A 13,593-nucleotide genomic window follows, 5' to 3' on the forward strand; every position below is an offset into this window, starting at 1 on the left:
TCGCAGACCCTGCAGAACGTGGACAGATGCTCAATCAGTGTTTGGACACGGGAACTCACGAATTAAACACAATATTCTGCCATTGAGGTCTTTTGCAGATGTGGCAGAGTTACTGGAATTCACCGTTGGCTGCGGATCCAATCGTCCCAAGCACCTGTGTATGGAAGGGAAACACTCAGCTCTTCATGGAAAAAAAGGGTGGGCTGCAAAGTGGCTGCAGCAGAACAGGTCTGCCAACGCGATTGCTCACCATGAGGATGGCATCGCGTCTGTCTGCCGACCTGCACATCAAACGTCACACCTGGGACCTCGATGGGACCTTCTAGAAAAGTATCTTATGCCCACCAACCCAGCTGCTCGGCACCATTGCAAGTCGTGTCCCAACCGTCTTTGCGACATACCTGTACAGACTCCAGAATGACACTGTCTCATCCTCATCATCTTCTTCGAAAGCTCCTTCGTCATCAGGTTCTGTATCTTCGAACGTTCCGTTCTCATATACTTTGGAATTTTTGGACCGATCCATTGGTAGCTCACCTCGGTTTGACCGAGCAGTCGACCAATGCCTGTCCTTTTACTAGTCAGTTGAAATTTTTCCTGATGAAAAAAGGGATGAAATGCACATATGGACTGGATTCAGTGGTCTCCCACAAGGAACTTGGAAAAGTCAACGGGTGACGTCACTTCTAAGACTGTTTGTATTCCGAAAGACAATGGTCACAGACAGGTCAGTTTCACCAGTGCTGCAGGTACTTCATGCGAGGGTGGAACTCACATCGTTCGAAATGGCGCTTCTCCAGGATCTATTCTTGAGCTGGAGCTTTCTGGCGACAGTGTTCGTATCGTTCGTCACGGCATTTGTGGTATGCTGTTCTGCCTCCTGGAAGCGACGTGAAATTCGAACATAATAGTTTTGAATATCTGTTTTACTGTCAGAAGTTGCAAATTCGGATTGGACGGTGAGTACCTGTGATTCGACTGGTCGGCCTTTCTGTCCACCTTAAAAAGCCGCTTAGCACGAATTTTACCAACTGAACAAAACAATTCGCGTTCTGCAGGTGTACGTGTACGGATGCCGACCACTGGACAGGTGGAAGCTCAGGCACATCCCAGGTTCGCCACCGTTGCTCGCAGCTAAGGCATGGCTGCTTTCTCTTGTCAGCCAGGCTCCATTCACATTGCAGGTCTTCAAAGTAATTATTACTGCTTGCAGTCCATGACACCTGCGCAAGCATCCTGTATCTGTGCTGAATAAGAGGCATCTTTTGCTTTATTGCTTTATTTTTGAAATCTGCCTCGGAAAATGTGCAGGCCCGCCGCAGGAGTGGCTGACAGGGAATATCCTGGAGCACATGAAGCTGGGCGGCATATTCAAGGCCCACCAGTTTTACGCACAGAAGTACGGCCCTGTCTTTGTGGCGCGCAATGTGCACACTCCCATCGTCATGGTGGAGTCGCCCGAGCTGGCACGCAAGGTGCTGCAATCTCGTTCCTGCTAAGCTGTGAACATTTTCCAGGATTGGGTGACTGCTAAGTAGCAGCGATATCTATCTCTGGGACCCTGGCTGGGTTCAGGGAATTAGTACATGCATTTTCTCCCAAGAGGCAAGGGGCCCTGCACTCGAGCTGAAGTCGAATGCCGTCAATTCCCTAACCTTTGTTGGACTCGCCAAATAAGAGCAAGATACAATGTACGGTGCTCGGTATTCATACCAGTCCCCGCCAGCCTCGGAAGTGCTCCAGAAATAGGTGATTGCCCAATGGCAGCAGGTTCAAGTTCTCTGGAGCCTTGTTTGGTCTCAGTGAACGAGGTGTAACTCTTAAATTGTGGTGCGGTCGTGTGCTATCGCAGGTACTGCTGCAGAACAACTACCGCTGCGTGTTCCCCAACCTGCTGCACGGCGAGGACGCCAAGTTTGAGGAGTCGACCTACCTGGACACGCGCGGCGACAAGCTCAAGACCGTGCGCGGCGCCTGGCAGCCATTCTTCTTCTCCGGCAGGCGCGCCCCAGCCCCTCCGCTGTGTTGTTTCCATGCACAGACCTTCTGTAACGGTGATGCGCACAAAGACAGGAGGTCACAGTGGAACAAGAGTGGAAGCTGCCTCTTTGCTGTCTCTGCGCATGCACAGAGCTGCCCTCGTCACAGTGATGTGCGCATTTATGAGAGGAGCTTTCGCTCTCCCAAGCGCACACCTTCCCAAACCACAGCGCTGTTTCACAATAATAGAGGGGCCTTCGCTCTCCTTACGCACAGACCTTCCCTTCTCACAGTGATATTCGCACTGGACAGAGGAGCCTCAGCTCTCTCTATGCACAGACCTTCCCTTGTCGCAGTGATGAGGAGAGAACCCAATGGAATGTCCAGAGCATCTACCCTGTTTAGGAGCATCTACTATGTCCACCAAGTGAGTGATTGCAAGGGCCCAGAGCAATTTGAACCTCCCCTTTATATTAATGGGTAAAAAAGCAACTTTTTCATGATGTGTGGAAGTTGGGGTGTCAAAGGTGAGGGTGGTGGGGTGTATGCGCAGCCTGGAGGGCTTCATGGGGCTGATGAAAGAGTCTGCGGACCTTCTGGTGGACAGTGTGGACCTGCATGCCACCAACGGCCAAGTCATGGACATCCACGGCATGATCGGAGCCATGACTGTGCAGGTCGTGGGCACCACTGCCTTCGGGTACACCTCCATCCTCTCCCTGTCCAGATATTTTATTATCATCATTACATGCTATTCTGGCCCCGGCTGGCGGGGGGCGGTACGAATACTGAGCACCGTGCCCACGATTGATTGGGTCTTGCTTGGATCTGGCGAGTCCAACAAGGGGTAGGAATTTGGCAGCCTTTACATGCAGCTTGTCTGCAGACGCACCTTGCCTTCGGCAGGAAAAGCGTGTAATAATAATAATAATTGCATGCTATTGTAGCCTTCCAAGGCGAGGTGCGTTCCAGCAGCACTCTTCCAGAATTCCCTGTCCTTGCATACTCTCCACCAGTCGTCCTGGAGACAGTTATAATTGGCATTTGTGTTGAAAGCTCATGTATAGTACATTGGGCCACAAGGTGCCAGCCAGACCTGCTGAAGATGAAAGCACCTGGTGGAAAGAAGGCAGGCATGCACACAAAACATATAGACGGTTATTTTGACGTCGTGTGCCAGGGGCATGCAGACCAGTTTTGCCAAACGAGAAGCCAGCCTAAAGTTTCTGAGACGGCGCTTGAGAGTACTGAACTGAGTTGTGGATGGATGGCGCGCAGGGTGAACTTCCACACACAGGTGGCCGACAAAGCGAGCGAGAAGAACAGCGACTACGTCAAGCGCCTGCTCAAGGCAGTCTATGATATCATGGCCCCCAAAGGTACCCATTTCTTATTGCCCATGCCCCTTCACATCTGTGTGTAATTTCTCCAGAGCAGCCTTCACCTCTCGTTGCACATGTTGCTGATTGCAAAGCTCAGATTGCACCTGATCTTCATGGAACGAGGGCGTGCAGTATTCCGATGCATGTTGTAAAGTTTGAGGTACACCACACGCATAATGTCAGGCATTCCCAGAGCAAAAAAGAATAGCTCAGTTGGGTCCTCCAAGCCATCCTCTTCATTTAGTGAGGATCAAGCCAATCCTCACTTGATGGAGTGAGTTCAGTGAAGACTCCTCACACCTTTTATCACACACTTGGTCATGGGCTGACAAAGAAGAGAGACTACATCGTCCCAGCGACACAGGGCTGATTAGGTGTCCCACAGCTTCCCAACCGCCAATAGCACGCAAGACATAAAATAAAATGATCTGTCCATGCATGACCAAGGTTGCGTGCATGCAGCGTTCAGCTTCAGCATGTACACGCCGCCACTGATCCTGCTCCCCTTTGCGGCGCCCCTGATAAAGCGGCTGGCGCACCATTTTCCGGACGAGGGCCTGTCGCGCGTCAAGGCCGGCCGCCAGGTCATCATCGACATCGTCAAGGAGCTGCTCGCCGAGCGCCGCCAAGAGCTCGCCATCGAACAGGTGCGCCCAGCGCATGCATGACCATGCCACGACTTAACAGCAGTCTACATCTTGTAATAGACGGTGCAGCAACCCAGCCCCTTGCCCCAAAATAAGATGTATGAGATGTTAGGGCAAGTGAGTGATCTGTAGCACTTTGCCCAAAGTAGACCCGCATGGAGTCCCATAAACCTCAATTTCTTACTGGTGGGCTACACGGCAGAAACGTGAAGAGGGTGTGCCTGTGTCAAAGATCTGAGCGAATTGCATGGGTTTGGCTGCAGAACCGCACGGCCAAGGGCTTGGGCAAGCTGCGGGCGAGCTTTGCTGAGACGACCGGGGAGCGCCGCGGCGTGGCCCCCGGCAGCTTCGTGGACCTTCTGGTGAACGCCACCGACAAGGCCACCGGCACCAGCCTCACCGACCTCGAGCGCACCAACCAGGCACGCCCCATCACACCTGCACACACAGCCACATGCATGCATGCATGCAATTCATCACTTGGGGATTTAGGGTTTGAGAGGGCCTCGTTGAGATGCAGAGTTGCCCGAAGTGCGCCTTATGATGCCTCTAAGCAATGCAAGGAAATTTAGATCTACCTAGCAAATTTGGCACTCAATGTGACAAAAAGCTCTGGGCGGACCAGAACCCCGTCCCAGAACCCACAAGCACAAGCCCACTCCTAGAGGTAATCACCCCTGGGCTCTCAAACCCTGCATGGATGTCTGCTCATGCGTGTGACTTTGCTGCTCGTGGCAATGTCGGGGAACTTATCTATGAATATCATTGAAAACGTGATGGAATATGTTGAGCGCAGGCGTTTGTGATGGTGCTGTCGGCGTACGAGACGACGGCAAATGCGCTGGCGTTCACGATGTACCTTCTCTCCAAGCCGGAGAACGCTGGCAAGCTGGCCAAACTGACGGCCGAGATCGACGCGTTCGGCCGCGAGCGTGTTCCCTCCTTTGAGGAGCTTGACAAATTCCCCTGGCTGGAGGTGCCGCCCCCTGCCAGCTTTTCTCTTGTTCTCACTCCAAATCTGCATTTGTATTGTATATTGCCTTCGCCTGGTGCTCAACCGAATGCTTTCATCCCAACTTGCAGCTGCATAGTATCTTGCCGTTGCCTGGTGCTCAAGCCAAAGCACATGCTGATAGATGTCCTCATCCTCATCCAATGTGCAAACGTACACCATGTTGCCTCTGCCTCAGGCTGGCGCTGAGGCCATAGCACTTTTTTGCTGCACTGTGACGAGCTCGCTATGACCACGGCAGAAAGACTGGGAAAAAGGCAACACTGGAAGCATTTAGCTCTGAGAAGAGACAACTTGCATGACTAGTCCCCACATGAACCATTACTGAGGTTTTCTCACTTCGCTTGGGGTGCAGGCGTGCCTGCGTGAGGGCATGCGCATTTTCCCGCCGGTGCCGACGCTGACGCGCGAGGCGGAGCGCGACATGGACCTGGGCGGCTACCGGGTCGCCAAGGGCCAGATGCTGGGCGTGGCCGTCTACTCCATGCACAACAACCCCGCCTACTGGCAGGTGTGTCAGTCAGTCACATCTCATCTCTTCCAGCCAACTTAGGGCTTATGCAACGCCTGACTGTGATGTTCAGAGTCAGCGCCAGCGTGACGTCTAAGCACTCGCGTGTGTGTGGGGCGATGCTCACCCCTTGCAAAGAAGCGTCTTGTATGCTGCACGCATAGCATGTACGCTGCGTTTCTGCTCACTTGGGCAACCGCTCTGCCTCGATGCCTGCAACTCTCTTCATCTGAAAATGGCTTGATCTCTCAAATCACAGGAGTGCTGCACAGCGGCACAGCGATGCTTGCATGCGAACTAATGTGCGCTTGCGCTGTTGCATGTTTGCGGTAGGGGATGATGTAACGTGTTCTGTGGCGATGTGCTTTGGCATCCAAGATGTGAGAGTTTTTGTGTGGACAGGAGCCTGAAAAGTATCTGCCCGAGCGCTTCATTGAGGGCACGCCCGAGTGCCTGGCCAAGCCTCTGCACGGCTACCTTCCCTTCGGCGACGGCCTGCGCCAGTGCATCGGCCTGCGCTTCGCCATCATGGAGGTGGGCAGCCACGTGATGACGTCATGCTCTACTGCTGTATGTTTGAAGACTTGTCAATGACAGGTTGTCATGCATGCATGCGTCTACTTCTTGCATGTGGCTGAGGAGGGGTGGTGTGGTGTGATGCAGGCAAAGATCACCATGATCCGGCTCTACCAGCGCTTCACTTTTGAGCTGGAAGCTGGGCAGGACACGCTGGAGCTGCGAGAGACCATCACCATCTCGGCTGCAAATGGCGTGCTTGTCAAGGCCGTCCCGCGCCCGCCGCCCAACAACCTGTTCTAGGTGGAGGTATTACGTCACTTGCGCATCTGCAGATATTACGCGTCGGTAGACGGTTACAGGTCGTCAAGTCACACATCCAGAGACCGATCTGAATAATCCAATCTCAACTGCGTAATTTGTAGGCTGAGCTGTGACACCAAATTCCTCTTTGCAGAGAAGTACGATTGCAATAGGCTAGCTGAGATAGATGCTCAGGTTGTAGTGATGAGAACAGGTCCCACTTGCACTCATCAGGAGGTTTCAAGACTCCCAGTCCTTGCCATTGTTTTCAAGAAATGCGGTAGCCCACTTTCAAAAATATGATGCTCGCTGTCCCTTGTTGTCTGCAATGATCTTTCTCTAAACCAGTAAAATGCCCAATGGGGCTACAGGAGAGACTAAACAAAATCACATGTGAAATGAAGAAAATACAGAAAATCTCAAGCCTTGTGCATCTGACGCCTCTCCATCAGTGAGCTCTGACGGACTGAGATGCCGGGAAGCTTGACTGGTATCGCGAGCGCGATTGGTGGTCATCCGCTGGCCTGTTGATGGGGGTCCACACTGGCTCACCCACAAACAGCCGCATCGCCTGCAGCCCACCGCACACCTCTCCTTCCCCCATGCAGCCCTCCCTTGTCTAGGATCAAGGGTTGCCCCCACAGGTCTTCTCAAACGGTGTCTAGCATACATAAATGGACTTGAGAATAAAAGAAAAGAGCACAGCACCTTGATGTAGTTATTGATGTCGAGCGTGAAGCGGTGGTAGATGCCCTCTGGCAGCACGATCATGTCGCCCTTGCGGCAGTCAATCCTGATCCACCTCTCGTCAAAGTCCCTCACGTCAAAGTAGCCTGAATTGCATGCAGATCAGATGTCAAGATTGTCTGGATGTCACCCCATCTGCAGCACTCATAGCATAGACGCAACCTGAAGGAGCCTCACCGCTGCCATCCAGCACAAATCTGATCTCCTCATCAGAGTGGATGTGTTCCTCGAAGAAAGACTTGATCTTCGCCTCATAGTTTGGGAGCTTGTCGGGTGACACTGTGATGACGTCCTGCAGCGCAGTTGCTGGTGAGCATAGTGGACATCTACCCTTTGGCACATTCAGGAACTCTCAGCTAAATTCAAGAGCATGCAGGGTGTCCATCCTGACCTTATAGCTGTACCCTCTGGCGTCCCTGATGGCCTGGAGCTTTGGGTCCTCTTCTCCGTCAACCTTCCAATAAACAACCCCCAACTTCTGCAGGTGCTCCAACGATACTGTTTCGTTTGGCTCTAGCCTGTTACAAGGATCCAATTTCGATGTCAGACCAAATGGAAGCTGCGAATGAAGCTACAGGAATAAAGATGTTTATCTTCTACTGCAGCTGCCAAGCACGCACAGCATCGTCAGATGGGTTACAACACCTGTGGGGAAGCCTTTGATCCTCCGTAGATTCGTCCATGTACCAGGCATCGACGTGGGAGTTCTCGATCGGGTCAGGCTGCAGCATATAGCGACCAGATTCAGGCATCAACATGAAGCAGTATATAAGCTGATCACATGCAAGTTCACTTTTTAAATTCAATCTGATGCAACCAGCTAGCGTTGAAGATTCCAAGGAGGCTTTGCAAACCTGTGCCAACCGTTTGATCTCGTCACTAATGGTAGCCATTGCCACACCACAGGCTTGTGAATTCTCGCACTTCGATAAAGCTCACACCTTTCCTATCCTCTAGAATACTGCACAGATAACCAGATCGTGATATCGCATTCACGAGGAGGCACGAGCATCAAGCATGCGTCAGGGGTATAACGTAATTATGGCGGGAGCCTGCCGGAAGCTGTGTGGCGCCGAAGAACCGGGGGCAAATTGTGTTGTTGTTGCTTGTCGCTCTTTCTGGTGTCGTTTAGTATTGGGACGATGATTGACAGGATCTAGTTTTTATAGTTTGGAAAGTGACGTATATTAGTGCTTTTACTCTAATGATCATGAGGGATTTCTGAAACAGTACAGAGGATGTGTGGATGATGAAACTGACAAGTAGATCACAATATAAGGCAGCCATAATTCGCTTGCTGGCTCTTTATTGCCTCCTTCTGCCCAATTGTGCTGTTCCTCCTCAGGACAATATTGACGCCCCGTGCACGTTACAACAAGAAGAGCCGTCATTGATCCACACCGATACTCTGAAAGAGAAGCCTTACATCGGTACACCGGATGCTGGAAATCCCGAGCGATCCACCGTTTACCAAGCTGATCAGCAAGGCAGCAGCTCGTCAATCCTTCGAGCTCCTGCACCACAACTGCTGGATCCTGGTATAGAGGACACACATGTGCAGCCAAAACTTCAACAGGAGATATCCGGCACAGGTGCTGCAGCTGCAGTTGCCGAGCCTCATTTGACCCTCCATGCTTCAGAAGGTGCGCAGCTCTCAAACCTTGCATGCATGGGCCAAATCATCCAAGCCATCATTCCCGATAGGCTCAATGCTATGTACCCAGAGAAGCGCTGAGTTTAGTTGCGTGCAGGCCTGGTCGAGCCTCCTTCGGTCATCAATGGGACCGCTGTTACCGCTGATAGTCCTGTAATTGTGTCCACACCAGCTGAGGCCCAGCAAGTGCCGGCATCAGAGGACCCTGTTGGGGCACAGACTGCAGCCGCCTCTGACTCCAGCGCGCAGGTCTGTGCTTCTGCAATGGACGGGCCCTTCATTTTCAATCTTTATTCTAGCCAAAGCTTCAAGTGGCGGCAGAGAGTGGTCCTGATGCGCTCATTGTCTTTCCTTGATCATTTAATCTCAATTCTTTGCAGGTGAGTGAGCTTGAAGAGGAGGAGGATCGCCACAACTTTGCGCTGGCCAAGGACGGTGCAAAGATTGTGGCAGCCAACAAGGAGGCGCGCAAGGCCGAGTCCATATTGGACAGCGACGGGGACACCTTCCTCAAAAACGAGTGCAAGGCAGACAAATGGGTGCTAGTGGAGCTCAGCCAGGTCACCAAAGTAGACCTCATAAAACTCAGCCAGGTAGAATCCCTGTGATGTTTTGTCTCAAAGCTTAAATCGTGTTTGTTATGCTACTTGCTTGGGAAATATAATGTGTTGAGGGATTTTCTCGTTGGACTGAACGAGTTGACTGTGGCTGCTTACAGTATGAGCTGTACTCTTCGCGGGTCCGGGACTTTGAGGTATTTGGCCGGCAAAGCAATCCGCGGACAGACGGATCGGACTACGCACGCCATCTGAACTCCAGCTCGTGGCAGCTGCTTGGAAGGTTCACGGCAGGCAACCTGAAGGGCACACAGGTGAGCAGCCTCCTCAGATGTAGTCATTCGCTTCCACGAAGTGCACAATTGTAGCAAACTCTAAAGTGCTCTCCTGGCAGCTTCTTTAAGATAGATACCCATACTTATTCAAGGTGTCTGTCGGGTGCAGGTGTTTCCTGCCCAGCAGCCGGCGTGGGCAAAGTACCTGCAGCTGCGGTTCCTGACGCACTACGGCAGCGAGCCGGTGTGCGCCCTCAACGACGTGCGCGTGTACGGCAAGAGCGCTGTGGAGGATCTGGAGGACCGCCTGGCGCTGGAGGCAGGACAGGACGGCGACGATGAGCAGGAGCAGGCGCAGCAGGAAGCTGTTGACGCTGAGGCTCAGTCAAAGCCGCAGCCAGAGCTGGAGCCGGAGGCGGCAGGGAACGAGGCTGCTGGCGTCAGTCAGCCGCCCAAGCCTGAAGACAATGGCGACGGAACAGCCAGCGATCCTTTATCTACCAGCATGCCTGCGGAAGACCCGACAAAGTCCGTTGCCGGGAGTGATGTGGTAGGACATGGCTCAGCGGCGCAGGCAGGGGCAGAGGTTTCAGCAGGAGCAGCGGATGGGAACAAGCCTGCAGCCGAGACAGAGCATGGGAAGCCGGAGCACGGCAGCGCTGCAGTGTCAGACGCGCAGGGGGCTTCAGGTGACAGGGGGGATGTGGCAGCAGAGGTGCTGGAGGTGCTGAGTGCCGGGCTCAGGCGGCTGATCTCGCCGCCCGGGACAGGCAAGAAGCGGGCCACGTACAGCGGGGTTGCGACCAGCATCGACCGCATGCCTCAGCCAGAGGCCCCCAATGCACCGGAAAGTGCCCTCTCAGGGAACAGCGGCAGCGCAGGGGCGCAGAGGCAGGACACAGGGGGGCGGGAGGGGAGTGGGGACAAGGATGGAGCAGAGGCGGCCCCCAAGGCCTCAGCGAGCAAGAAGGAACTGGTTGGAACAGTCCCTGTTGTGGTGGACACGTCTGGGACGCAGTTGCCTGACATCAGCACCACTGCTGTGGATTCCATGCCAAGTGCGCTCTCTGCATGCAGCTCATCTGCTGCACGTGGCTTGGGCAGACAGAATCACTATCATTCATGCACAGGAATATAATCGAACCAAGCTGACTGACTTTCTGCAGGCACTGTCAGTGAAATAGAGGCGCTTGGTGGAGCAAAAGAGGGGAAGGCCAAGAATGGACAGGCGCTGGAGAAGGAGAAGGAGCTGCTGCTGGCAGCCAACAGCGCTGGCAGCGCCAAAGCGCGCAACGGTGGCACCGTTTACGACATCCTTGTCTCCGAGATAAAGGTGGGCACCTCTTACCATTTGCCAATAAGGGCATGACACAGACTGCTGAGCTTATATCTTTGTCTGAGATAATTGTGGGCATCTCCTAACTTCTCTTCTGTCGCTGTTGGGCATGACACATAACGCTGAATGCACCCTGCTGGAGGTATGACTGAAACTGCATGTTGCATATGGGGCGACAGGCGCTGAAGCTGCAGCAGAAGATGGTGCCCCGGGCGCTGGCCGACTTGCAAAAGAACGTGACCGCGGCCGTGGCCTCGATCGCCGCGGAAATGTCCAGCTTCCACCAGCGCATCGCAGACCTGGAAGCCGCCTCCGACGCGCCCGCCACCTGCACGGCAGCTGAGGCCGACGCTCTGGCGAACAACAGCGGCCTCAGGGGCTCGTCTCACCTGGCGTCCCAGCAGGACTTTGGTGACTCAGCCGGCGACGTGCAGCCTCTTCTTGACATGCAGACGATTGCTCAGGAGCTGGCCGCCCTGCGGAGGGCTGCTGAGCGCGCGAACCGACGCGAATTTGCCATGGTGAGTCTCCTTCATGCACATTCATCCGAGACAAGTCTTTTTGTTCAGGTTCCCGCTTCAGGCCGGGTGCAACATGACACAGGAGACAGCAAAGAGCCAGATGCAGTCAATCCCTGTCCTCTCTGTGTTGGGCACATGCATCTTGCACTCCATTTCGTCAAACAGTAGTAAGCATTGTTCTGGGTGCAGGTGATGGTTATTGCCATGCTGTGTGCGCTGCTGGTGCTCTCCCTCCCGCGCATCGGCAGCCAGAACCCCATCTTCCGCGGAGCAGTGGTCTTGCTGGCACTGGCAAATGGCTGTGTCGGCCTCCTGCTGCATTATGCCAACGCGCTGCCAGCCCTCGAGAAGGGCCGGTTTCAGAGTGTCCAGGGTTTTGTCGGCATCTGATGTGCCATGTGTTAGTGAGAGTTTGTGAGTCATGTAGGGTAGGATTGGCACTGCGTGTCTTGGCACTGTTGATGCTTGAGTCAGCGCTGGCAAGCGACCCTTGCTGTTGCTGGACTGTGGGCCAGCTGCGCACACTCGGTAGATTAGCACCTGTCTCAGTCCTGGTGAGTATTGCCATGCATATGCCATGCATATTCATGGAAGTGTCAGTGTCACTAATGCCAGGAATAATTATTTTGGACATGCCAGGTGCACCGCAGAGAGGAGTCTGGTTTTTGTCAGTGATCAGAGATGTCTTGAGGTCTGATTATGCTTGTGCCACGAGAGGAACCTCAAAATTGAGCATCATCCGAGAATCATGTAGGGTTCGAATTCAGGCGTAGGATTCTGCAAAACTGCTTGAACCATGAGAGCTGGATAGAGACTTCATGTGCACATGCAGTTAGGAAATGTGCGCAAGCCTCTGCACTTGCTAGTGCTTTTGACATCACTGCACATGTAATGAATACAGGAACATCAAGCTTGGTCTCAACTTGCAAGCTTGTGCAATGCTGGCAAGTGCCCTATAATGCATTTATCTAGTAGCAACATTTACATCAGTTGTGATTCATGAGCATTTCCGGAGGGTCTCTCATATGCATACGGCACCATCACTCATGAAGCATTGCATCATATACAACCCGGAATCCTCCAAACGCCACAAGAATTATGACTATATTGCATGCGTTGCGCAACATTAAGATTCGGCTCAATAAGATGGCCCTCGACCCTGAGAGCTCTGAGCAAAATGTCTCAATTGTCCTATCCAACAATTGCCCTGTTAGTGAGTAGACCAGGCACATCAGCTCAAAATCAATATCTGTCTATTCTCTTGAAAGTGCTGTTTCAGCCCGGCATCTCCTCAGCTGCAGCCTAGGATGGCTCCTGCAAGATGCAACTGCCAGCTCCTTCTGCTGAAATATTTCCAGATTCTCCTCTCATCAATATCAGACGTGTGCTAAGACTCGAGTGAGTTCAAAGAAGATGTGGGACTGCCGTTCTGACAGGAAGTGGGGATGTGATGATGTTTCCTCTGACACAGGCATCACGAAACCTCGCCGCCAGACCTAATGTACACGCAAAAATGAAACAGATACTGCTGCAAGCTGCTGACAGGGAGGGACAATCAAGGAAAGAACTACAGCAAGCGCCCCAAGTTCACACCAAGCACGCTCCTAGCAGCCCATAGCTAGCGAATTGCGGCACCCACATCATCTATGGACCCGCCCACATCCATGTGCGAGCTATCAGGACTGTGGCTGTCAGCACCAGAAGTATGCTCAATATCTGAGGTAGCCGCATGAGGTGATGGCACTTCATGAAGTGCCGCAGCAGATTCCTCGCCTGGCGCCGGGGCTCCATTGGAGGATGCAGAGGCAGCAAACTCCGAGTTGGAGCGCTGGGTGGCGTCGGAGAGGCCCATGGCGTCCTCCATGCTGCCGTTGAGGCCTGCCGGGGCGTCGCTGTCCCTCTTGAAGGACTCCCTCAGCTTCTCCCGCTGCAGCACCACGTCCGTTGGCGGCTGCAGGTACGAGTTGCGCGAATCCTCCTGCAGTGCAAATGGGAGTAGAAGTCATACTGTGCAGCATATCACCCATTGATAGAATGCTCTCTCTATGCTACGCAACTGTCACAAGGGAATGAGGCAAATGTGGAAAAGAAATTCCCTCTCCAAGCCTTTGTGTAATTGCTGAGAAACAGAAACATGCATGGCGGTGTATTT

At 53.2% G+C, this 13,593-nt stretch overlaps 3 protein-coding genes across 3 annotated transcripts; 2 read left to right on the forward strand and 1 right to left on the reverse strand.

The window, feature by feature from the left end:
• Window positions 1–713: 713 nt before the first annotated feature.
• On the forward strand, window positions 714–6,351 carry COCSUDRAFT_59196 (cytochrome P450; the record flags this gene model as incomplete). The annotated part of the gene is made up of 12 exons (XM_005651163.1): window positions 714–749; window positions 1,059–1,113; window positions 1,312–1,475; window positions 1,853–2,022; window positions 2,534–2,680; window positions 3,259–3,359; window positions 3,825–4,009; window positions 4,273–4,371; window positions 4,806–4,985; window positions 5,377–5,532; window positions 5,935–6,066; window positions 6,196–6,351. 12 exons carry the CDS (start codon window positions 714–716, stop codon window positions 6,349–6,351), a joined length of 1,581 nt encoding a protein of 526 aa, XP_005651220.1.
• Window positions 6,352–6,389: 38 nt separating this feature from the next.
• Window positions 6,390–8,062, reverse strand: COCSUDRAFT_21835 (aci-reductone dioxygenase). The gene is made up of 6 exons (XM_005651164.1): window positions 7,953–8,062; window positions 7,744–7,820; window positions 7,490–7,616; window positions 7,276–7,390; window positions 7,060–7,184; window positions 6,390–6,922 (listed from the first exon to the last, which is right to left on the reverse strand). The coding sequence occupies exons 1-6, from the start codon at window positions 7,989–7,991 to the stop codon at window positions 6,800–6,802; spliced, it is 606 nt and encodes a 201-aa protein (XP_005651221.1). The 5' UTR covers window positions 7,992–8,062; the 3' UTR covers window positions 6,390–6,799.
• Window positions 8,063–11,386: 3,324 nt separating this feature from the next.
• COCSUDRAFT_32242 (hypothetical protein) lies at window positions 11,387–12,340 on the forward strand. Its single transcript, XM_005651165.1, has 2 exons — window positions 11,387–11,441; window positions 11,631–12,340. Exons 1-2 carry the CDS (start codon window positions 11,439–11,441, stop codon window positions 11,829–11,831), a joined length of 204 nt encoding a protein of 67 aa, XP_005651222.1. The 5' UTR covers window positions 11,387–11,438; the 3' UTR covers window positions 11,832–12,340.
• Window positions 12,341–13,593: the final 1,253 nt, after the last annotated feature.

Source organism: Coccomyxa subellipsoidea, assembly GCF_000258705.1.
Source record: "Coccomyxa subellipsoidea C-169, whole genome shotgun sequence".
Taxonomy (NCBI): domain Eukaryota; kingdom Viridiplantae; phylum Chlorophyta; class Trebouxiophyceae; family Coccomyxaceae; genus Coccomyxa; species Coccomyxa subellipsoidea.